Below are 26849 nucleotides of genomic sequence, written 5' to 3' on the forward strand. Positions count from 1 at the left end.
ACTCATATGTCAACAAAGTAACTCAGGACACTAAAGACTAATAATTACTTACACAAGACAATGTTTTAGCTATTAGTCTTCATTTCATTGCCCAAACCAGCTGCTAAATTCATCATGTACTTTATATTTATTTTGCAGGTTTTAGTAGTGAATGTTATTATTACTAATCCTCCTCATACATGTAAACAGAAACTGTAAATTATTCACACCCTGGCGTAAATATAAAATTCATTAAATATATTTTAACAAACCTTTCATCAAACATCGTTCAGAAAGGCCGAGGAACTACCGCCCTCACAAACACACACATGCCATCACTGGACCTTTGTAATACCAGGTCAGCATCACATACGAAGGCTGGCAGACCCTCCCTGTAGGGTGGGGTGAGAAAGGTGAATGAGAAATGATATAAAAGGGGGTATGCAAAGAAATCCATCAGTACTAAGCTCTACCTGTAGACCTCTCTCACCTCCCACCATGGAGTGGAGAACATCTACAGTCTGCATACTGCTTCTGGCGCTTATCGGCATTCAGGTGGATTCGAAGAATAGTAAGAGTTAACTATTTTTGGCAGTGTTTCCTTATTTTATTTTAGTTTAGTTCATTATTTTATTATTTTTAATAATATGAAAATGGTTTAAATTATTTTTATTAACATAATATTTGTCAAAATCCTTTCTAAATGTATGTATTTATGTTACTGCAACTAAACAACAATCAGAAATTATTTAATTCATTCAGGTTCATTCAAAGAAAGGTAAGAGTTAACCATTAGAGTTAAAACCTCCAATACTTGAAATGGTTTTTGAGGAGGGCATCTCATTTTATTTTATTGTATTTTATTTGTATAAAAGGGTTAATATGAATTTAATAGTTACTGCAACTAAACAACAATCAGAAATGACTTAAATAAAAAAATTAAATAATTTTGAGTTACAATTTGGTTGTCCCCTTATTAAGACTTCTTTATTTTTTATATATTTTTTAATGAATTAAGTAATATTGACAACTAATATGCTATTTGGAAGCTTTTATACTCGAGATCCAATATCCTAAATGTGGATATCAAAAAATTAAGATGCATACATTTTTTTCTAAATCATGTTTCCAGAGGATTGTGACTTTGACCATGGCATTATTGGTGGTAAAATATCTTATATGATATCTAGATAGCATGATGTTGTGGTTGGAGACAGCATCAGCATCATCTGGAAAAAACAGGAACCAACCACCTGATAACACTTACATGTACACTTTTTTGTCATTCCGATTGGAGTCATTCCTATTGAAAGATTCAGTGGACTGTTTACATGAGACGTTATCTAATCCGATGTTTACATGTGCCGGCACTTTTAATCGGAATGACTTTGTGACATGCGCACATCAGCCTATGTCCTGTTTGCCGCCTTTTATTCCTGTCAACATGGAGTTACATTGTTTCTTATGCACGCTATTTTTATGTAAAGTGTTGCTCTTAATCAAGCAACAGCATGAATTTGTAGCATATTGCTGCTGGAAGGCATGAGGAAAAGACGGGCCCAGGAAGCTAACCTTTTTGGTGGCTGTCCATCTCTAAGGAGCATTTCAATACTACCCCTCCCTCCTCCAAAAAGCAGAAGCATGTGGATGAAGGTCCATAGTAATGATACACCGGGTTCCTTCAGTGTATTTAATAAATGCTTTGTTTTGTTTTTTTCTCAGTTTTACTCTAGTTTGATTTTTCCGCCGGCATTTTGCGTTCTGACGACCACAGACCTCTTGACGTAGACGCAAAGTAATCGGTTTAATGCGTTTACATGGAAGAATTTTTGTTTTGTTCAGTTTATAGACCCCTCTCAAACCGATTACAATTTCATTCGGTTTGGGCATTTTTATTCCTATTGAGGTGCTTATATGGAGCATTTAATTTGGATTGGACTTTTAAAACGATTATGTGCTCCATGTAAACGCCCTAAAAGCACGTTTCATCACTTGAACCTGATACTATTAGCTCGACTGATGACTTGCTTTAGAAGTTACTAAATATTGTCAGTTGTGAAAAATGTCAAAAAGTTAATTTGCTTGATCATCTTCGTATAATTTTGCAATGATCAACATTTGAAATGCCACTTACATCATTTCTCTTAAATCATTTCTCAATAAACTCACATTTCTTTCTTTCTTTCTTTCTTTCTTTCTCAAATCTTTGTTTTCTCTCTCTCTCTCTATCTCTCTCTTTTTTTTGCAGTTTCTCCCAGTAACCATGTCAACAACATCTGCAGCATGTGGGGAAACTTCCACTTCAAGACGTTCGATGGGGACGTTTATCAGTTCCCAGGCATGTGCGAGTATAACCTGGTGTCGGACTGCCAAAGCCTCATTCGCCAGTTCTCAGTTTTTGTGAAGAGAACAGAGCACACCAATGGCCCAAAGATCAGCAGGGTGTCAGTTAGTATCAGTGACATCTCCGTTGAGTTGACCGAGAACCAGGTTGTGATCAATGGAGAAAAGTAAGATTCTGCAGAACTTAAGTGCTAATTTGCTCCCACAGCAAAGGCTTTAAAAAGTTTTCTGATCAGTCAATTTTTCATTTTAATCTTTTCTCTTATTCAGAGTAACACTGCCTGTGCATGTCTCAGGGATCCTTGTGGAAGAAAACACAATTTACACTAGGCTCTATTCCAAAATGGGCATCACTGTCACGTGGAACAAAGAGGATGCAGTTATGGTGAGGATATGTGTCTCGTTATGAGTTCAAAACAAATTTAACTATAGATTTTCATATGGATATCAGTCTGATTTAAGTTTCACAAACCTAACTACACTAAACTTGCTTCAAAACGGTAACTTGAGTCTATTTTGAACGATTGATGAATAAAACTGGCTCATAAAATACGAGTTATCTGTTATCGAATCAGACACTGCTGCTGTAGTATTCTGATTCACTAAAAGAACTGGCTTGTATGAGTCATTTGTTACAGTTTTTGCAGCGTCTCATTTAGGAGGCTGCGTCCTCCGGAGGTCGCATTTGAAGGCTGCATACGTCATCGAGGCGGTCTCATTTTAAAAAAGTAACCGTTAGATTGCGAAGTAGGAAAGCAATTTCAGTATTTTACAACTCACGAGGAATAGGCTAACAGTCAATTTTATTAAGGTTACTTTTCTAATATAATACAGTGATGACATATGCAGCCTTCAAATGCTATTTACGGAGGACGCAGCCTCCGAAATGAGACGCAGCTAGTGTTATTGCTATGTTTTTGATTCACTAAAAAGAACCGACTCATTTGAGTCATTTGATATTGAGTCAGACTGCACTGTTAGTGCTGTATGTTTTTGATTCACGAAAAAGAACCGACTCATATGAGTCATTTGTTAGTGAGTCAGACTGCGCTGTTAGTGCTGCATGTTTTTGATTCACGAAAAAAAAACCGACTCATATGAAGTTTGTTAGTGAATCGGACTACATTTCTAGCGCTCAATGATTCACCAAAGAGAATCAGCTGGGATAGCGCTATACGCTTGTTTTTAGCGTGAAGCTCACAAAACAATTCAATCGGAAGACATGGTTACTTTCCACTAATTTGCGGTTCATGGTTTTAATTTATCCTCAAACTCAGTTCAGACCGTAAACTAGCATTCTAAGCTTGGAAAAAGTAAGATTTATTTAGTTGGTGGTGGTGTAAAATAATCAACGGCACATGAAGATTCGGTGTAGGCTACAACGGCTGCTTTTTGGATTGAAAAAAAAAAAAAAAAATCTAATTCTTAAAGGGTCAGTCCACCCAAAAATGAAAATAATGTCATTTATTACTCACCCTCATGTAGTTCTACACCCGTAAGACCTTTCATCTTCGGAACACAAATTAAGATATTTTTGATGTAACGTTAATCCGATTATCTGTGAGGCCTCTATAGAGGGTATGCATCAACATCACTTTCCCGCCGGAACGCGCTCCCTCAGATGGACTGAATGGCAAAAGTACGGTGACCGGGAGGGGACATGTTCGGTTCACTTAGTTTTGTCGTGGCAACGACATATAAACTCGTGGGAACGTAATAATATGTCGTGGCCACATGATATTAATTCGTGGAAACGTGATCATTTTGTCGAGGTAACGACATCCTTATGTCGTGGCCTCGAGATCATATGGTGAGGGAACCATATATTTTTCTCGAGTTAAATTAATGCGTAAACAACCTGCGCGACCATGGCAACCTGGAATTATCAGAAATAGGCCTATAATATTTATTTTTAATTAAGAATAATAAAATAATGGCGGAATTAAGAAATTATTATATTAATATATTATTTGAATGTTGTCTATATAGTTAACATTGCGCGCAATGTAAGCTATAAATAGCCTATTAGCCTGTATCATGCGCGATGTTGCCAATAGACAGCATTCAAATGAAGTTTGTTGTAATTTTTTTTTTTTAATAGCTTAAATATTCTTTTTTTTACGTATAACCTATTAATAATAATACATTTTTCGAACTTCATTCAAGGGCAGGAGGGGCTGCAAATGATAACAAACGCTCATTTAGCCTATCTTCACATAGTGAATGAATACAGTCATAAAGTCACATTTTTATTGGCATGATCGGGCATTTAAAGTATTTACAAAATATAGCTAACATAGCCTACAGAAAGGTAAAGAGATATGGGAAATAAAGCAAATTGACTTTCTTACAACTTGTCAAAGAAACCTAATCCATAGATATTGACATGCAGCCAGGAATCGTGTTTCCTGACATTTATATGTGCCTGATTTCGACGCCGGGGAAAAACATAAAGCAAATCTGCCTGTGAATATTTTATATAACTACAATATAGGTAGGTTTAATCCGAGGAATCACTTATATCAATGTTATATCGTCATATCGTCCAGCCCTAAAACTTGTGTAGTTTTTGTCAGTGTTTATTTAAAAACACCCAGTTATGCATAATATAAGATGGTAAATATTTCATTGATGAGTTGTCAACACAATTTATAACAATACAATATATACGGTACGATTTTACCTCAAAATCCAACAATTTAACACAAAATGATAACTGCAAATCCATGTTTCTCTGCCTGGAGTCCAGCTGTTTCTGTGAATTGCAGCGATACATTTGCTTCTTTTTTCTGTAGCTTTCAGCAGTCTGTAAAAATATACCTCAGGTTTTGTGTCAAAGCTATTTGTACAGTAAATCGCAAAGCTCTTTCCCGTTTTGGATGTGTTTTGTGTGTTTTTCACGGCATTCACGCTGAAAACCAATACTGCCGCTCAGTCTTTTGCCACTCAGTGGGCGTGACCGCAGTCATAACGGTCGACGGTGACCGAACCTCTCAAGATCCGTAAAGGTACTAAAACATATTTAAAACCGTTCATGTGAGTTCAGTGGTACTGCCTTAATATTATAAAGCGAAGAGAATACCTTTTGTGTGCCAAAAAAAATAAAAAAAATAATGACTTTTCAACAATATCTCGTAAAGTCGTGCTGGCCGATTTCAAAACACTGCTTCTGAGCTTTACGAATCTTTTGTTTCGAATCAGTGATTCGGATCTCCTATCAAACTGCTGAAATCACGTGACTTTGGCGCTCTGAACCACTGATTCAATTCGTAAAGCTCCGAAGCAGTGTTTTGAAATCGGCCATCACTAGATATTGTTGAAAAGTCGTTATTTTGTTTTTTTCAACCTTTTATTAAGGTTGAACCACTGTAGTCACATGAACTGATTTAAATATGTTTTTAGCACCTTTATGGATCTTGAGAGTTACAATGGCATTGCTCTCAATAGAGGCTTCACTGAGCCATTGGATTTAATCAAAAATAGCTTAATTTGTGTTCCGAAGATGAACAAAGGTTTTGGGGGTGTGGACGGCATGAGGGTGAGTAATTAATGACAGAATTTTAATTTTTGGTTGAACTAACCCTGAACTAACTGTGCAATGATATGTCAATCACCATATTTTCTGAATGTCCCACCTGAGCACCAGAATTTATGACACAACATGACAGTGTTGAGGTAAAACTAGTTTACACCACAGGAAACCAGTAGCAGACCTTTCAAGGAAGTAACCAGTAAATGATTTAGCATATTGTGCAAACACTGCAACATGTGAAGTGAAATACTAAGGCAATTTTCTGTTACACATTGAAATATCTGCATTTGTATCCTTATGTACATGCCATGGTTATTCAAAACAGTGAATTTCAGTCTGCAGATGATATTCACTGGTGTATACTAAAAAAAAAGGAGAACTGTGAAAATACCATGGTATATGTATATGGTAATAATTTAGTACCAAAGTATTATTGCCTGAGGCCATCATTATACCATGTTACTGGTTCCAAGGGCGTCCACTGGCCTTTTCCCACAAGACTGAATACAAGTGATGTCTATTCCATATTCCAGTCTAGTCCTTGCTTTGATGAATTATCATTAGAACTGACTTAATGTCAAATGGCCAAAAATACAAAGTCAAATGATCTAACAATGAAGTTTTGTCTGGTATTTTGTTAGGTGGAACTGGACTCCAAATATTCCAATCACACTTGTGGACTGTGTGGTGATTTTAATGGAGTTCCAGTTTATAGTGAGTTCATTGAATCTGGTAAGTTACTTTTACAGACTGATTTCTTACTTTACTGAATTTATTCATTATTGTCAGTTATGAACAGTAATGATTAATCCTCAAGAGGTTTAAGAATATCAGAAAAGATCAAGTGCGTCTGTATCTTATTTAATACAGAACGGAGGATTGGCTATACTGAGTTTGGAAATAAGCACAGAGTTCCCAACCCAACACATGACTGCGAAGATCCTTTTGAAAACATCGATGAGCAAAATGAGGTGGACCAATGTGAAAAATATGTAAGTTACAGAAAAAAGTTGTTTATTTCAAATTAAACTATTAATCACTCCACCTATGTCACAACAGCAACTCAAGGTATCCCATGTCCTTTTCACAACAGCGGGCAGATTGTGTAGACCTTTTGGAGGATGAAAAGTGGTCTTCTTGTAGCTGGGTTTTGGACCCTGAGCCATATATCAAGGCCTGTACAAATGATATCTGTTCGCGTGAACCTGAAGACGAAGACACCACAGCACTCTGTGCGACTTTGTCTGAATATTCACGTCAGTGTTCGCACGCTGGAGGAACTCCGCCGACCTGGAGAACAGCAAAATTCTGTGGTAAGAAATACCATGATAGATCTGGTAAAAATTACAGGATTGTTCTATCTTTTTCTTTGCTTTGTATCCTTTTGTATATAATTCTTTAATTATGTTTACACAGCTATAGTAGGAGGGATCTAGGCAATTTTTCTCTTCGAATTAATATTTAAAAATTAATATAGACACATCCAAAGATTGAAAGAATAGAATAAAAGTTCTGAAATTATTATTTTTGTTATAAATAAAAATGTTTTCTGGCTTCTTTCTAAAGTTTTTTTTTTTTTTTTTAATCTTAGGCCCGATTTCACAGAGAGGGCTTAGATTAAACCAGGATTAATTCTTAGTTCAATTAGGGCATTTAAGTAGCTTTCATAAATGTACCCTAGAAAAAACATTACTGGTGTGCATCAGACAAAACAATGGCACTGACATATTATAAGATATTTCAGTGCATGTTACTTTCAGTTAAAAAAGCTCAAACATGCATTTTAGTCTGGGACTAGCTTAAGCCTTGACTGTGAAACTGGGAGTAAGTCTCTGTTTGACTTGTATTCCCATGTAGCCATCACATGCCCCTACAATATGGTACATTCTGAAAGCGGCTCCCCCTGTATGGACACATGCTCACACAGAGACACAAACACACTGTGTGAGGAACACAACATCGATGGCTGCTTCTGCCCACCAGGTCAGTACTTATATAATAAAAATACACAGTGTTTTTTAATGCCGTTCAAAAGTTTGGGGTCAATTTGTGGAGAATTTTTTTACTTTTATTCAACAAAGATGCATTAATTATATAAAATATATTTCTTTTTCGAATAAATGCTGTTCTTTTGAACTTTCTATTTATCAAAGAATCGTGAAAAAAAATCTATCACGGTTTCTACAAAAATATGAAGCAGCACAACTGTTTTAAGCATTTATAATAAGAAATGTTTCTTGAGCAGCAAATCAGCATATTAGAATGATTTCTGAAGGATCATGTGACACTGAAGACTGGAGTAATTTCATAATATTACTGTTTTTTCTGTATTTTTGATTAAGTAAAGTAGTAAAATGTTTCCCAACCCCAAACTTTTGAATGGTAATTTATGTCTTTTTTCTTAATAAAGTTGATATTAATGCAGTGTCTTTGTTATAGGAACTGTGTTTGATGACATTTCAAACACGGGCTGCATCCCAGCAGAAAAGTGTCAGTGCAAGCATGACCGTGTCTACAACACAGGAGAGGTTCTTCGCAAAGACGAGGAAGAATGGTAATTAAACATATCTGTAATATGAGGATACCTGAGTAAAATGTGTGTAACACTACTGTTTTTTTTTCCAGTGCATTCTGGGACCCTTTATATACTGTATCTCATGCATTTTACTACTCGTATAGAAGAAAATCAGGCCACCCTTTAGATTAGGGTCCAGTTGTCACTATTAACTAACTATTAAATATGACTTTTGCCTCAATAAAATCCTAATTACTGCTTATTTAATACTTAGTAAGGTAGTTGTTAAGTTTAGGTATGGTCATGCAGAATAAGGCATTAATATGTGCTTTATAAGTACTAATAAACAGCCAATATCCTAGTAACATGCATGCTAATAAGCAACTAGTTAATTGTGAGAATTGGACCCTAAACTAAAGTGTTACTGAAAAATATTTATATTTGTTATTAATAGTATTAAATGCATATGCCTGACTAACCTGTTGTTTACTATGTTTGTTTGCAATTGTATTGTGTAATTCAGTATATGTGAGGAGGGAAAGTGGATCTGTGAGAGTATTCCTGGTCCTGGCCTGTGCGCGGTAGAGGAAGGATCTCACTTCACCACTTACGACGGGAAAGAATTCACTTTCCATGGAGACTGCAACTATGTGCTCTCAAAAGTAAGCATGTTTTAGTCACTAATTACATCTTCTGTAGTTGCTAAGACATATGAGCTTGGATTTGTTTTGTTTGTATCCATTAGGAATATGTGGAATGCTTATAAATGTTAACTTTTGCATTTTTGTTTTTGTAGGACTGTGATGAGTCCAAGTTCATCATATTGGGTCTGATTGTTCCTTGTTTTACTCATGAAACGGACACCTGCTTGAAATCTGTTGTGGTGCTGTTTGACAACGACAAGAAAAATGTGTGTATAACGCTCTACTTCCTCAACAACACAAAAGACTTGTATATTTGGCTTTTATAGCAGACAGGTCCTTTTAGTTGAATATTGAATGATTCATTTAAACAGAAATGTAGCTTGTGCAAAATAAAACTATGACGTGTGCTTTCTTCTTCAGCCTCTGATTATTAAAGCTGATGGGACGGTACAACACAATGCAGAAGTTTCACTTCCTTACATGACAGGTGAGGAAGAAGAAGCTCTTTATTTTGTTTCTGTGCTTTAAAGCCTGTGTGATAAAGATATATGAAATGTTTTTCAAACTCTTTGTCTCTTTTCTCCAGCTGACTTCACGGTGTTCATGCCGTCATCATTTCACATCATGCTTCAGACCTCCTTTGGGCTGCAGGTGCAGGTACAGCTGGTGCCTCTTATGCAGGTGTACATCACTGTGGACCAAAGCTTCCAGGACAAGACTTGTGGTGAGACCTCTGTCTTTAAAAGCAAGAAAAAACATCTGAATTAAAAAGTGAATCCATCATGATGGCCAATAATGCGCCATTTGTGTGTTTGTGCAGGTCTCTGTGGAAATTTTAATAAAGTGCTGACTGATGACCTGAAGACTCCTCAGGGAGTGGTGGAGGGTACAGCGGCTTCCTTCGCTAATGCCTGGAAGGCCCTTTCCAACTGCCCTGACCGCACTGAGAGGATGGACGACCCTTGTTCCTACAGCAGTGACAGTGGTGAGATTTTATATATATATATATATATATATATATATATATATATATATATATATATATATATACACACACACAAGTATACTTCCAAAACTGTTGTATCTGCAAGTATTGCCACATAACATAGGTGCAACTTTTAAGTTACTATATATACATTTTGTTGTTAAGTAAGAGTTTTGTATAAAATACCATATTTTATGATGCCTTTAGAGCACTTTGCTGAGCACTGGTGTTCCAAGATGAAGGACAAGGAGAGCCTCTTTGCCAAATGTCACGCCAGTGTCAATCCAGACAGCTACTACAAAGTATGATCTGAAACAGGAAACCTTGAGATCTGTACAATTTTCCATATTGTAATGAATGTTACCCAACCTCCCACAATAAGCAGTGACACAACATGTTTATGTGCTTTCAGAGATGCAAATACTCTAGCTGTACCTGTGAGAAGAGCGAGGACTGTCTGTGTACGGTGTTCTCCTCATACGCCCGGGCCTGTGCGGCTAAAGGAATATTCCTCCAAGGCTGGCGAGAAATTGTGTGTGGTAAGAAGGCTGAAAGCAGTTAATTTGGCAGACAGATGGATGGGCAAGGAGTTTTCAAACCAGGTCGTCACAAGGGGGGTCTGTGGAAAATTTCAATTTTCAAATGTCAAAAGTGTATTTAAAAAGTAAAAACATTTTGTTGCTTTCATTCTGCTTTCTAAAGATAGTGTGATTTATTTAAGGCCAATTCACATTGAGATGCACCGACAGACGGCAACAGACACTTTCGTTGAGTTTTGTCAGATGTGTTTGGCGTTGGTCGGCTCTTGTTTTCACCGACTGAATCGTTATGACGCTGTTGGTTCAGCTTCTGTCGGTGCAGTGTTAACTGCCCTTTAGTTGACAACACTAGATTTTCACACTAGCAAAGAAATGCAAATAATTTTGTCAAGAAAAAAAAATGCTCATCTCTCATTCCTTGCAGTGTACAATAGTTTGTACTTGTGTTACATATTTCTTGGGAGTTTTTCCTTGGCACTATTCTCTGTAAAACTGCTTTAAAGCATATAAAAATATGATAAAATTAATTAATTAGGTTTACATCCAACATTAAAAGTAAAGTACATATATTCCAGATACTATTTTCATAATAATTTATTTGGTTTAGTTTTAATACAATGATAATATGAAAGCTGATTATATAATTTTGAAAACAACATGGCTTAATAATATAATACTCACCACTTTTTCACACAATATATAAGTATATATATATATATATATATATATATATATATATATAGCTGCCTTTATAGTTTAGGAAGGGCATCCTTCACAAGTGGGATTATCATATTTGGATGTCACTGGCATCAAAAGTTTGAAAACCCCTTATTTAGGCTAGAAGATTAGAAGAATGCTTGTCATTTTCTCCATGCACTTTTACAACACATTCTTTTCAAACTGATTCCTACAGAGAAGTATACAGAGAACTGCCCGGCCTCGCAGAACTACTCCTATCAGCTGCAGAGCTGCCAGCGTACCTGTCTTTCTCTCGCCTCTGAGCGCCAAAGCTGCAGCGTTGACTTTGTGCCCGTTGATGGATGCGCATGTCCAGATGGATTCTACCAGGATGAGAATGAACTGTGTGTACCTATGGAAAAATGTCCATGTTACCACAATGGACAGAAAATCCATCCCGGCAAGTCTGTCACCATTAGGGATGAACACTGGTAAGTGGATGATAATTTCTTTCTTTCTTTCTTTTTTATTTTGAACAACAACCAATAAAAAATAAAATAAAATAAAATATGAAAATACAATAATTGTGTTACCACATAAAAAAACCCAAAAAAACCCCCAATATCTACGAATAATCATCAATTAATTACATGTGTTCGAAAAGGAGCGGGATGAAGCAAAAGCTTGTTATTTACCCACCCCTTATACAACCATTCAAAATTCCAATATATATTAAATATTTTCTATATATACTATATATTCATTGCACAATAACAAATAAACCTTTTTTTTTTGTTTTGTTTTTTTACTCAAACCTAATTTTACCTTTTATACCAAACAACCCATCACCCTTTAGTCTTAATACAATCAATCTTTTAACCCACCCTCACATTCCCTTTTGTTCATCCTCATATCCTTTTAATAACTTGTTTTTATACAACTTTTTAAACTGTTTAAAGTTTGTACAATATTTTAACACCTATAATATAATATTAATATTAGTGCATTAGTTATACAAACTATGAATTTATTAGACAGTTTGATCTTATTTCTCTGTCCAGTGTTTGCATGAATGGAAAGTTCCACTGTCGTTCCTGGAAAACCCGAATTCTGGGTATGAAAAATTACTTTCATCTACTGCATAGGTTAAATCAGAAGGCTTTTGGTTTTCAAATATGGCTATATAAAAAGTATGTGAATGGTGCAGCATCTGCGTCTGATATCTTTTGCAGGATGTTCCTCTCCAAAGGTTTTCTTCAACTGCAGTACAGCAGGCCCAGATGAACATGGATTGGAGTGTGCACAGACTTGTATGCAACAGGAAGTTGACTGTGTGAGTCCATAGTTTTTTCTTTCCCAAAGTCTATAGCTTGATTTTGCTGGTGGTCTAATTTTTGTGTTTTCTTCCCTTCTTCCCAGTTCTCGGTGGACTGTCAATCCGGCTGCCAGTGTCCTTTAGGTCTATTGGATGATGGCAGAGGACACTGCGTTAAACCGGATAACTGCCCATGTAAACATGATGGACAGTTTTATGCACCAGGATCTGAGATAACCATGGATTGCAATAAATGGTGAGCAAAGCCAGTTGTGTTTTTTGCATTTTAGTAGTTTTCATTTATCTATATAGTTTTTATTCAATTTTATTTCAATTTTAGTTATTTTAGTACTATTAAGTTAGCCCTAAGTTAAACTATACAAAATTAGAAATGTTGCAACTAGCTGAAATAATTTTTTCATATATATTTTCTATTTCTATTTATTTTTTTAGTTAACAATAATAACCCTGTGTAAAAAAACAGCTATTACCATTGCCACATTGAAGTTAAATTGCTATAAAAAAATCTGAACAATGAGTAAATACACTAATTAGCTTTTTATGATATATATTATTATACTGTAGAATGACAGTTTTTAAAATTTAAGTCTACCTCTATAATTACAGCACTTGCCGACAAGGAAAATGGAAATGTACACATTATAAGTGTCCCGGCATTTGCACCATATACGGCAGTGGACATTATAAAACTTTTGATCAGCAAAGATTTGGCTTCAGGGGAGACTGCAGTTATATTGCTGCTCAGGTATGAGCTGTGGGTGGACACAACAGCATTTGATTAGATATTTCATGAAAATAAAAATACAAATAAACCTCTTCCTTCCAGAGGAAAAATGTCATGCTCTCTTATTTTACAGAACAATTGTGGAAATAAAACTGGCAATTTTCATGTGATCACCGAGAATATGCCTTGTGGAACAACAGGAACTACATGTTCAAAGGCTGTAGGGATACTTTTGGGGGTAAGTTTTGTAGGTCTCAGGCTCATTTAGAGTAAAATAAAAGATGTTTCTAAAGGGTTGTGAAATACTAAAGCTAGCTGTTCAGCATGTAAACACTGTTACATATGGTATAACACAATGATAGTGCTCATCATTTTTTCATTTAAAAGACCAGTAAAGGATTTTTTCCGTATTTTCTTCAACATTTGAAAGAAATATCGAATGATTATCAGTCACCGGATGCAATATTTGTATTGAGAACTGACCTGTGCTGAAATTGGGTTTGGGTTTCATGACTCTTTAATATTATCTGTCATGCAGTATAATTTTAGTTTTTTCTTTTAGTTTTCAATTTTAGTTTTTTTTTTAAATTTTTTTATAACAACTTCTCTTGCACACTCACACACAGAGGACTTGGCTGCTGCTTTCTGATGGGACTGTAAAAGCCACTGATACTGGAAGTGGTCCAAAGATCAAGTACAATGAGAGAAACGTCGGGATGTACCTTGTCATTGATGCTAATATCGGACTGACAATTTTTTGGGACCGCAAAACCACCGTCCGCATTATTCTGCAACCTCAGCACATGGTAAGTTGAAGTCATGAATCATGATCGGCAGTTTTTCATGTTTTGCGCTAACATTTCCAGACAATTTACAATAGTCCCTCAATTTAATTTATTTGTAGCCCAACCTCTTTGCTTTGTTAAATTTTCACAGGGAGACGTTTGTGGCTTGTGTGGAAATTTCAATGGAAATGGAAAAGATGACTTCACCACTCAGGGAAATTTGCCAACTACAAATGTATTGGAGTTTGTGGACAGCTGGAAAGTGTTAAGCACCTGCCCTGATGCAAAACCAGACTTTAACCCGTGCCTTGAGACCCCCAATCGAGAGACATGGGCAAAAATACAATGTAGCATCATAAAAGAAGATACATTCAAAGACTGCCATAACAAGGTATAGATGGAAAGCATTTTGTGTCAATAAATTGAAGTTTCCTGTAATGTGGTATACAAGAATCCAACATTTAAGGTGGGAAATGCATGTTTCCACAGGTGGATCCAAACCCATATTATGAGAACTGTGTGAAGGACTCTTGCTCATGTGACACAGGTGGAGATTGTGAGTGCTTCTGTACAGCTGTGGCAGCTTACGCTCAAGCCTGCAATGATGCGGGTGTTTGTGTAGTGTGGAGAACACCTGAGATCTGCCGTAAGCAACTTTAATTCTATTGCACATTTTAAATCTGTAACCTTTGAATGTGATTTTCATGCAGATTCTAAATCTGTGGATTCAGTATCTTCAGCCATTGTGCTGGAGAAAAAGAGATGAATGAACTGATTGTCTAATTTGATCAATGTTTAAAGTGTTTTCTTTCTTTCAATAATATACTGTAGTTACATTGCATTTCATTTAGTTTGTTTGTATACATTTATACTTATATTCATGTTTCTCTGTCAGCTGTGTACTGTGACTACTACAATGAACATGGAGAATGCACATGGCACTACAGTCCTTGTATACCTTGCTACAAAACCTGTCTCAACCCTGATGGTATCTGCAATACCACTTTACCCAACCTGGAAGGTGAGTACACACTGTTTTGTATTTTTGAAGACTAAGTGTTCCCGGACTCCACATTCCCTTCCCCTCCCACCCCTTTCCCCCACATTTCCAGCCCTGGTAACAAGTTAAGAATGTTTTTTTTTTTTTTTTTTTTTTTTTTTTTTTATTATTTATCAAACTTTTTCACAGTAAACTTAAAGGTGCCCTAGAACCCTTTTACACAAGATGTAATATAAGTCTAAGGTGTCCCCTGAATGTGTCTGTGAAGTTTCAGCTCAAAATACCCCATAGATTTTTTATTATTCAATTTTTTTATCTGCCTATTTTGGGGCATAATTAGAAATGTGCCGTTTCTGTGCATGGCCCCTTTAAATGCTCGCGCTCCCCGCCCCCAAACTCTTGACTCTATAATACATTGCATAAACAAAGTTCACACAGCTAATATAATCCTCAAAATGGATCTTTCCAAAGTGTTCGTCAAGCAGCATAGCAAATCATGTAAGTATAGTATTTATTTGGATGTTTTTTGATTCGGAATGAGTTTGATAGTAGCTAGGCTGCGGCTAACGGGCTAAAGCTAACATTACACACTGTTGGAGAGATTTATAAAGAATGAAGTTGTGTTTATGAATTATACAGACTTCAAGTGTTTTAAAAATGAAAATAACGACATGGCTCTGTCTCCGTGAATACAGTAAGAAACATTGGTAACTTTAACCACATTTAACAGTACATTAGCAACATGCTAATGAAATTTTTAGAAAGACAATTTACAAATATCACTAAAAATATCATGATATCATGGATCATGTCAGTTATTATTGCTCCATCTGCCATTTTTCGCTATTGTTCTTGCTTGCTTACCTGCATAAAGTCCGTTGATTCGGCTGTGCTGCTCCAGACGTTAATACTGGCTTGTCTAAGGCCTTGAACATGGGCTGGCATATGAAAAATTTGGTGGCGTACATATTAATGATCCAGACTGTTGCGTCACAGTCGGTGTTATGTTGAGATTCGCCTGTTCTTCAGAGGTCTTTTGCAAAAATCTAATTTACATAAGAAGGAGGAAACAATGGTGTTTGAGACTCACTGTATGTCATTTCCATGTACAGAACTCTAATTATTTAACTATGCCGAGGTAAATTCAATTTTCAATTCTAGGGCACCTTTAATTATACCAATCCTGTTGGCCTAATCTTTCTTTCTCTGGGAGAATACTGTAAAACACTTGAAAAATGTGATTTCATATACAACAGCAACGACCAAGGAGAACAAAATTTCTTTCACACCTCTTTTTTTTAAAAAAACATTCTACTTGCAAAACAACTCTGCAATCTACAGGGAAAGAAAATATTTGTATGTTAAGCTTTTTTTCCCTGCATAGCAGCCCATTACAGGCAATGTTAAAGGATTAGTTCATTTACTCACCCTCTAGCCATCCTAGGTGTGTATGACTTACTTCTTTCAGACAAATACAAGCTGAGTTATATTAATAATCACCCTGATGCTCCAAAGCTTTATAATGGCAGTGTATGGAAACAACCTGTTTGAAGCTCTAAAAGACAGATAGATGAGCCCAGAATGTAAATGTGAAGTGCAAGTTTTATATTACGAAATATTGCATTTCTCTATGGACAATTTGGTAGTAGGCAATGTTTATAACAAGCAGTGTTTGAGGGAAATTTGGTTCTTTTTTATCTTATTTTTAGTACAGTAAGCAAAATTCAGCATTTTTCACATTAAACATTTTAGAATGTGCCTGTCTGTGTACTCTTATATGAGAAAAAGTGTTCACCAGATTTCGTCTAGTTAGATACATTAAGGACAATGGCAGTGGAATGATTAGTTTCTTATCCCGGAGGATACTTTTTTTTTTCATGATTTCATTTTTTTTCCCCCAGGATGTTATCCAAAATGTCCAGAGGATAAGCCTTTTTATGATGAGCAAAATCAGATCTGTTTGGAGGAATGTATACCATCTACCACAACGACAACTACCACAACGTCTACTACAACAACACCAGTACCTCCCTCACCACCTACCCATATACCGACAACTACAACACCAGTACCTCCCACACCATCTACTACAACACCAGTACCTTCCACACCATCTACCCCCACACCGACAACTACAACAACGTCTACTACAACAACACCAGTACCTCCCACACCATCTACCCCCACCACAACTACCACATTTTCATCAACGTCACCATGTATTATATGTGAGTGGTCTGAATGGTTTAATGTATATAATCCTGCATTAGGAGGAGGGAATGACTTGGAGACTTATGAAAATATTGCAGGAAGTGGAAAACAGATCTGTGAACAGCCAGAAGATATTGAATGTAGGGCTGTGGGCCAACCTGACATGAGCTTTGAAGATTATATTCATCATTCAGGACAAGTTGCCCAGTGCAATGTTTCATATGGATTGGTGTGTGAGAAGGAACAACAGAAATACAGACCCTATAAATGTTTTGACTATGAAATACGGGTTAAATGCTGTTTTGATTGGTGTGGGAGTCGTACATCTACCCCCACACCGACATCTACTACAACGTCTACTACAACACCAGTACCTCCCACGCCATCTACCCCCACACCGACAACTACCACAACGTCTACTACAACACCAGTACCTCCCACACCATCTACCCCCACACCGACAACTACCACAACGTCTACTACAACACCAGTACCTCCCACACCATCTACCCCAACACCGACATCTACCACAACGTCTACTACAACACCAGTACCTCCCACACCATCTACCCCCACACCGACAACTACCACACCATCTACTACAACACCAGTACCTCCCACACCATCTACCCCCACATCGACATCTACCACAACGTCTACTACAACACCAGTACCTCCCACACCATCTACTACAACACCAGTACCTCCCACACCGACAACTACCACAACGTCTACTACAACACCAGTACCTCCCACACCGTCTACTACAACACCAGTACCTCCCACACCATCTACTACAACACCATCTACCCCCACACCGACAACTACCACAACGTCTACTACAACACCAGTACCTCCCACACCATCTACTACAACACCAGTACCTCCCACACCGACAACTACCACAACGTCTACTACAACACCAGTACCTCCCACACCGTCTACTACAACACCAGTACCTCCCACACCAGTACCTCCCACACCGTCTACTACAACACCAGTACCTCCCACACCGACAACTACCACAACGTCTACTACAACACCAGTACCTCCCACACCACCTACCCCGACACCGACAACTACCACAACGTCTACTACAACACCAGTACCTCCCACACCATCTACTACAACACCAGTACCTCCCACACCGACAACTACCACAGTGTCTACTACAACACCAGTACCTCCCACACCATCTACTACAACACCAGTACCTCCCACACCGACAACTACCACAACGTCTACTACAACACCAGTACCTCCCACACCGTCTACTACAACACCAGTACCTCCCACACCGTCTACTACAACACCAGTACCTCCCACACCAGTACCTCCCACACCGTCTACTACAACACCAGTACCTCCCACACCGACAACTACCACAACGTCTACTACAACACCAGTACCTCCCACACCACCTACCCCGACACCGACAACTACCACAACGTCTACTACAACACCAGTACCTCCCACACCGTCTACTACAACACCAGTACCTCCCACACCATCTACTACAACACCAGTACCTCCCACACCGACAACTACCACAACGTCTACTACAACACCAGTACCTCCCACACCGTCTACTACAACACCAGTACCTCCCACACCACCTACCCCCACACCGACAACTACCACAACGTCTACTACAACACCAGTACCTCCCACACCATCTACTACAACACCAGTACCTCCCACACCGACAACTACCACAACGTCTACTACAACACCAGTACCTCCCACACCATCTACTACAACACCAGTACCTCCCACACCGACAACTACCACACCATCTACTACAACACCAGTACCTCCCACACCGACAACTACCACAACATCTACTACAACACCAGTACCTCCCACACCGTCTACTACAACACCAGTACCTCCCACACCAACAACTACCACAACGTCTACTACAACACCAGTACCTCCCACACCATCTACTACAACACCAGTACCTCCCACACCGACAACTACCACAACGTCTACTACAACACCAGTACCTCCCACACCATCTACTACAACTCCAGTACCTCCCACACCGACAACTACCACAACGTCTACTACAACACCAGTACCTCCCACACCATCTACTACAACACCAGTACCTCCCACACCGACAACTACCACAACGTCTACTACAACACCAGTACCTCCCACACCGTCTACTACAACACCAGTACCTCCCACACCATCTACTACAACACCAGTACCTCCCACACCAACAACTACCACAACGTCTACTACAACACCAGTACCTCCCACACCATCTACTACAACACCAGTACCTCCCACACCGACAACTACCACAACATCTTCTACAACACCAGTACCTCCCACACCGTCTACTACAACACCAGTACCTCCCACACCATCTACTACAACACCAGTACCTCCCACACCGACAACTACCACACCGTCTACTACAACACCAGTACCTCCCACACTGTCTACTACAACACCAGTACCTCCCACACCAACAACTACCACAACGTCTACTACAACACCAGTACCTCCCACACAGTCTACTACAACACCAGTACCTCCCACACCACCTACCCCCACACCGACAACTACCACAACGTCTACTACAACACCAGTACCTCCCACACCATCTACTACAACACCAGTACCTCCCACACCATCTACTACAACACCAGTACCTCCCACACCAACAACTACCACAACGTCTACTACAACACCAGTACCTCCCACACCATCTACTACAACACCAGTACCTTCCACACCATCTACCCCCACACAGACAACTACCACAACGTCTACTACAACACCAGTACCTCCCACACCACCTACCCCCACACCGACAACTACCACAACGTCTACAACACCAGTACCTCCCACACCATCTACTACAACACCAGTACCTCCCACACCGACAACTACCACAACGTCTACTACAACACCAGTACCTCCCACACCACCTACCCCCACACCGACAACTACCACAACGTCTACTACAACACCAGTACCTCCCACACCATCTACTACAACACCAGTACCTCCCACACCGACAACTACCACAACGTCTACTACAACACCAGTACCTCCCACACCATCTACCCCCACACCGACAACTACGTCTACTACAACAACACCAGCATCTCCCTCACCACCTACCCATATACCGACAACTACAACACCAGTACCTCCCACACCATCTACTACAACACCAGTACCTCCCACACCGACAACTACCACAACGTCTACTACACACCAGTACCTCCCACACCGTCTACTACAACACCAGTACCTCCCACACCACCTACTCCCACACCGACAACTACCACAACGTCTACTACAACACCAGTACCTTCCACACCATCTACCCCCACACCGACAACTACGTCTACTACAACAACACCAGCATCTCCCTCACCACCTACCCATATACCGACAACTACAACACCAGTACCTCCCACACCATCTACTACAACACCAGTACCTCCCACACCGACAACTACCACAACGTCTACTACAACACCAGTACCTCCCACACCATCTACTACAACACCAGTACCTCCCACACCGACAACTACCACAACGTCTACTACAACACCAGTACCTCCCACACCACCTACTCCCACACCGACAACTACCACAACGTCTACTACAACACCAGTACCTCCCACACCATCTACCCCCACACCGACAACTACAACACCAGTACCTCCCACACCATCTACTACAACACCAGTACCTCCCACACCGACAACTACCACAACGTCTACTACAACACCATTACCTCCCACACCATCTACTACAACACCAGTACCTCCCACACCACCTACCTCCACACCGACAACTACCACAACGTCTACTACAACACCATTACCTCCCACACCATCTACTACAACACCAGTACCTCCCACACCGACAACTACCACAACGTCTACTACAACAACACCAGTACCTCCCACACCATCTACCCCCACCACAACTACCACATTTTCATCAATGTCACCATGTATTATATGTGAGTGGTCTGAATGGTTTAATGTATATAATCCTGCATTAGGAGGAGGGAATGACTTGGAGACTTATGAAAATATTGCAGGAAGTGGAAAACAGATCTGTGAACAGCCAGAAGATATTGAATGTAGGGCTGTGGGCCAACCTGACATGAGCTTTGAAGATTATATTCATCATTCAGGACAAGTTGCCCAGTGCAATGTTTCATATGGATTGGTGTGTGAGAAGGAACAACAGAAATACAGACCCTATAAATGTTTTGACTATGAAATACGGGTTAAATGCTGTTTTGATTGGTGTGGGAGTCGTACATCTACCCCGACACCGACATCTACTACAACGTCTACTACAACACCAGTACCTCCCACACCATCTACCCCCACACCGACAACTACCACAACGTCTACTACAACACCAGTACCTCCCACACCATCTACCCCCACACCGACAACCACAACGTCTACTACAACACCAGTACCTCCCACACCATCTACCCCCACACCGACAACCACAACGTCTACAACACCAGTACCTCCCACACCATCTACCCCCACACCGACATCTAACACACCATCTACTACAACACCAGTACCTCCCACACCATCTACTACAACACCAGTACCTCCCACACCATCATCTACCACAACGTCTACTACAACACCAGTACCTCCCACACCATCTACTACAACACCAGTACCTCCAACACCATCTACCCCCACACCGACAACCACAACGTCTACTACAACACCAGTACCTCCCACGCCATCTACCCCCACACCGACAACCACAACGTCTACTACAACACCAGTACCTCCCACACCATCTACCCCCACACCGACATCTACCACAACGTCTACTACAACACCAGTACCTCCCACACCATCTACTACAACACCAGTACCTCCCACACCATCATCTACCACAACGTCTACTACAACACCAGTACCTCCCACACCATCTACTACAACACCAGTACCTCCCACACCATCTACCCCCACACCGACAACCACAACGTCTACTACAACACCAGTACCTCCCACACCATCTACCCCCACACCGACATCTACTACAACGTCTACTACAACACCAGTACCTCCCACACCATCTACCCCCACACCGACAACTACCACAACGTCTACTACAACACCAGTACCTCCCACACCATCTACTACAACACCAGTACCTCCCACACCATCATCTACCACAACGTCTACTACAACACCAGTACCTCCCACACCATCTACTACAACACCAGTACCTCCAACACCATCTACCCCCACACCGACAACCACAACGTCTACTACAACACCAGTACCTCCCACACCATCTACCCCCACACCGACAACCACAACGTCTACTACAACACCAGTACCTCCCACACCATCTACCCCCACACCGACATCTACCACAACGTCTACTACAACACCAGTACCTCCCACACCATCTACTACAACACCAGTACCTCCCACACCATCATCTACCACAACGTCTACTACAACACCAGTACCTCCCACACCATCTACTACAACACCAGTACCTCCCACACCATCTACCCCCACACCGACAACCACAACGTCTACTACAACACCAGTACCTCCCACACCATCTACCCCCACACCGACAACTACCACAACGTCTACAACACCAGTACCTCCCACACCATCTACCCCCACACAGACAACTACCACAACGTCTACTACAACACCAGTACCTCCCACACCATCTACTACAACACCAGTACCTCCCACACCATCTACCCCCACGCCGACAACTACCACAACGTCTACTACAACAGCAGTACCTCCCACACCATCTACTACAACACCAGTACCTTCCACACCATCTACCCCCACACCGACATCTACCACACCAGTACCTCCCACACCATCTACCCCCACGCCGACAACTACAACAATGTCTACTACAACATCAGTACCTCCCACACCATCTACTACGACACCAGTACCTCCCACACCATATAGCCCCACGCCGACAACTACCACAACGTCTACTACAACACCAGTACCTCCCACACCATCTACTACAACACCAGTACCTCCCACACCATCTACCCCCACACCGACAACTACCACAACGTCTACTACAACACCAGTACCTCCCACACCATCTACCCCCACACCGACAACTACCACGTCTACTACAACACCAGTACCTCCCACACCATCTACTACAACACCAGTACCTCCCACACCATCTACCCCCACACCGACAACTACCACAACGTCTACTACAACAACACCAGTACCTCCCACACCATCTACCCCCCCACCGACATCTACCACAACATCTACTACAACACCAGTACCTCCCACACCATCTACCCCCACACCGACAATTACCACAACGTCTACAACACCAGTACCTCCCACACCATCTACTACAACACCAGTACCTCCCACACCATCTACCCCCACGCCGACAACTACCACGTCTACTACAACACCAGAACCTCCTACACCATCTACTCCCACGCTGACAACTACTACGTCTACTACAACACCAGAACCTCCCACACCATCTACCCCCACGCCGACAACTACCACAACGTCTACTACAACACCAGTACCTCCCACACCATCTACTACAACACCAGTACCTCCCACACCATCTACCCCCACACCGACAACTACCACAACGTCTACTACAACAACACCAGTACCTCCCACACCATCTACCCCCCCACCGACATCTACCACAACGTCTACTACAACACCAGTACCTCCCACACCATCTACAACACCAGTACCTCCTACACCATCTACCCCCACGCTGACAACTACCACGTCTACTACAACACCAGAACCTCCCACACCATCTACCCCCACGCCGACAACTACCACAACGTCTACTACAACACCAGTACCTCCCACACCATCTACTACAACACCAGTACCTCCCACACCGTCTACCCCCACGTCGACAACTACCACAACGTCTACTACAACACCAGTACCTCCCACACCATCTACTACAACACCAGTACCTCCCACACCATCTACCCCCACACAGACAACTACCACAACGTCTACTACAACAACACCAGTACCTCCCACACCATCTACCCCCCCACCGACATCTACCACAACGTCTACTACAACACCAGTACCCCCCACACCATCTACTACAACACCAGTACCTCCCACACCGACAACTACCACAACGTCTACTACAACACCAGTACCTCCCACACCATCTACTACAACACCAGTACCTCCCACACCGACAACTACCACAACGTCTACTACAACACCAGTACCTCCCACACCACCTACTCCCACACCGACAACTAGCACAACGTCTACTACAACAACACCAGTACCTCCCACACCATCTACCCCCACACCGACAACTACAACACCAGTACCTCCCACACCATCTACTACAACACCAGTACCTCCCACAACGTCTACTACAACACCAGTACCTCCCTCACCACCTACCCATATACCGACAACTACAACACCAGTACCTCCCACACCATCTACTACAACAACACCAGCATCTCCCTCACCACCTACCCATATACCGACAACTACAACACCAGTACCTCCCACACCGTCTACTACAACACCAGTACCTCCCTCACCACCTACCCATATACCGACAACTACAACACCAGTACCTCCCACACCATCTACCCCCACGCCGACAACTACCACAACGTCTACTACAACACCAGTACCTCCCACACCATCTACCCCCACACCGACAACTACCACAACGTCTACTACAACACTAGTACCTCCCACACCATCTACTACAACACCAGTACCTTCCACACCATCTACTACAACACCAGTACCTCCCACACCATCTACCCCCACACCGACAACTACCACAACGTCTACTACAACACCAGTACCTCCCATACCATCTACTACAACACCAGTACCTCCCACACCATCTACCCCCACACCGACAACTACCACAACGTCTACTACAACACCAGTGCCTCCCACACCATCTACCCCCACACCGACAACTACCACAACTACCACAACATCTACCCCTACTCCGACAACTACCACAAAGTCTACTACTACAACACCAAAACCTACCACAACAACTGAAAAAATAATTCCTACTACTGAAACAACAACAAAACCAGTGAATTCATCACAAATTATCATACCAACTACTACACCAACTCCACGCTACGACTGTCCTGAATGGGACAAAAATGTACAATTTAATATACTTTATTTTATTTTTCTGTTTAAATATATATATATATATATATATATATATATATATATATATATATATATATATATATATATATGAGTACATAGAAAACAGATACTCTATTTCAATTTTGCATTATCAGTCTTTCTAATTCTAGCACATTTTTCATTATCACCAGACCAACGAGACCTTCATCTTGTGTAACTGCACCATGGCAAGGTGCATTGAAGACAACGTCATTGAAATTATTCCATTTGAATGTCCTCCACTGCAGAACATCACCTGTGAAAATGGCAAGAATCCTGTGCTTGTTTATGATGAGCACTACTGCTGCCAATATTACACATGTGACTGTGAGTAAATTGGTCTTCACAATCTATGATTCTGTATTCATTTAAATTATTAGCAATGATCAAGGCCAGTGTGCTTGATTTAAACTGTTATGCTTTCATGGTATCCTTGAAAATTGTTGTTTTTTCCCCCTAGGACATCTAGGACTGGTTTCACAGACAGGGCTTAGAATAAGCCAGGACTAGGCCTTAGTTCAATCAGGACATTTAAGTACCTTTTATAAATGTGCCTTAGAAAAAAAAACATTACTGGTGTGAGACAAAACAATGGCACTGACATATGTTAAAATATGTCACTGCAAGTTGCTTTAAAGGTATTATAGAGGATGTTTTCGACGACTGAGAAATCAAAGACTGTTAGTGAGTTTTTGAAATGACCGCATGCGTAAGAACAACCCCCCTCCTTCGCAGCTCATTTCGAGGGAACGCCTCCCAAAACTTGTGCACGAGTATTGGAACACGAGTGTTTGTTTACCACCGGCATTCGCTGTGTCGTGTTAGTGGATTCATTATGTCGGACTCACCGCAGGTAACTCATAATCTGCAGTTGTTACTCCTGACAAAAACATTGCATACGCCGCCTGTGGAGTGTGGAAAGTTACTGGAGCGTGCACGTCTCTCACAAGGAACGTAATGGCAGTGATTGACAAGCCAGAGGGCCAGTCCGCGTACGTCTCTCACAAGGACATAATGGCAGTGACTGACAAGCCAGAGGGGCAATCGTTTATGCAATGATCACACAAATGATTGGCTGATGTTTTTAAGGCCCTACCTCGTGCACAGATGATGTATATTGATATTATTCCTTTCAGTGCACCTAATAAATAGTCTTTTATCAGTTAGTAAAGACAGTTTCAAGTAATATTGCAAAAATGTATAAAACAAAACATCCTCTATAGCACCTTTAAGTTAAAACAGTTCAAACATGCATTTTAGTCTGGGACTAGGTTTGAGCCTTGTTTGTGAAACCAGTATTAGGGCTAGGTTTTTAAAAGAGAACTTTTTAAAATAATATTTTAAGTGTAA

The 26849-nt window shown here is 40.6% G+C and overlaps 1 protein-coding gene and 2 long non-coding RNA genes across 3 annotated transcripts; 1 reads left to right on the forward strand and 2 right to left on the reverse strand.

Moving 5' to 3' along the window:
• The first annotated feature begins 459 nt into the window (after positions 1–459).
• On the forward strand, positions 460–25817 carry muc2.1 (mucin 2.1). Its single transcript, XM_051884738.1, has 27 exons — positions 460–550; positions 2228–2489; positions 2593–2707; positions 6496–6586; positions 6725–6846; positions 6948–7167; positions 7712–7837; positions 8294–8408; positions 8893–9031; positions 9166–9279; positions 9434–9500; positions 9600–9737; positions 9834–9998; positions 10206–10300; positions 10411–10537; positions 11451–11706; positions 12277–12329; positions 12448–12548; positions 12635–12786; positions 13158–13296; positions 13409–13513; positions 13902–14081; positions 14212–14451; positions 14550–14706; positions 14956–15081; positions 16962–17288; positions 25652–25817. Exons 1-27 carry the CDS (start codon positions 478–480, stop codon positions 25675–25677), a joined length of 3831 nt encoding a protein of 1276 aa, XP_051740698.1. The 5' UTR covers positions 460–477; the 3' UTR covers positions 25678–25817.
• On the reverse strand, positions 9506–16072 carry LOC127507549 (uncharacterized). The gene is made up of 6 exons (XR_007928371.1): positions 15925–16072; positions 11518–11627; positions 10434–10617; positions 10185–10307; positions 9872–9981; positions 9506–9750 (listed from the first exon to the last, which is right to left on the reverse strand). It is a non-coding gene; the product is annotated as an uncharacterized LOC127507549 (long non-coding RNA).
• LOC127507555 (uncharacterized) lies at positions 21710–24638 on the reverse strand. The gene is made up of 3 exons (XR_007928378.1): positions 24608–24638; positions 22421–22525; positions 21710–21745 (listed from the first exon to the last, which is right to left on the reverse strand). It is a non-coding gene; the product is annotated as an uncharacterized LOC127507555 (long non-coding RNA).
• Positions 25818–26849: the final 1032 nt, after the last annotated feature.

The sequence above is a fragment of the Ctenopharyngodon idella genome, chromosome 24 (assembly GCF_019924925.1).
Source record: "Ctenopharyngodon idella isolate HZGC_01 chromosome 24, HZGC01, whole genome shotgun sequence".
Taxonomy (NCBI): Eukaryota; Metazoa; Chordata; class Actinopteri; order Cypriniformes; family Xenocyprididae; genus Ctenopharyngodon; species Ctenopharyngodon idella.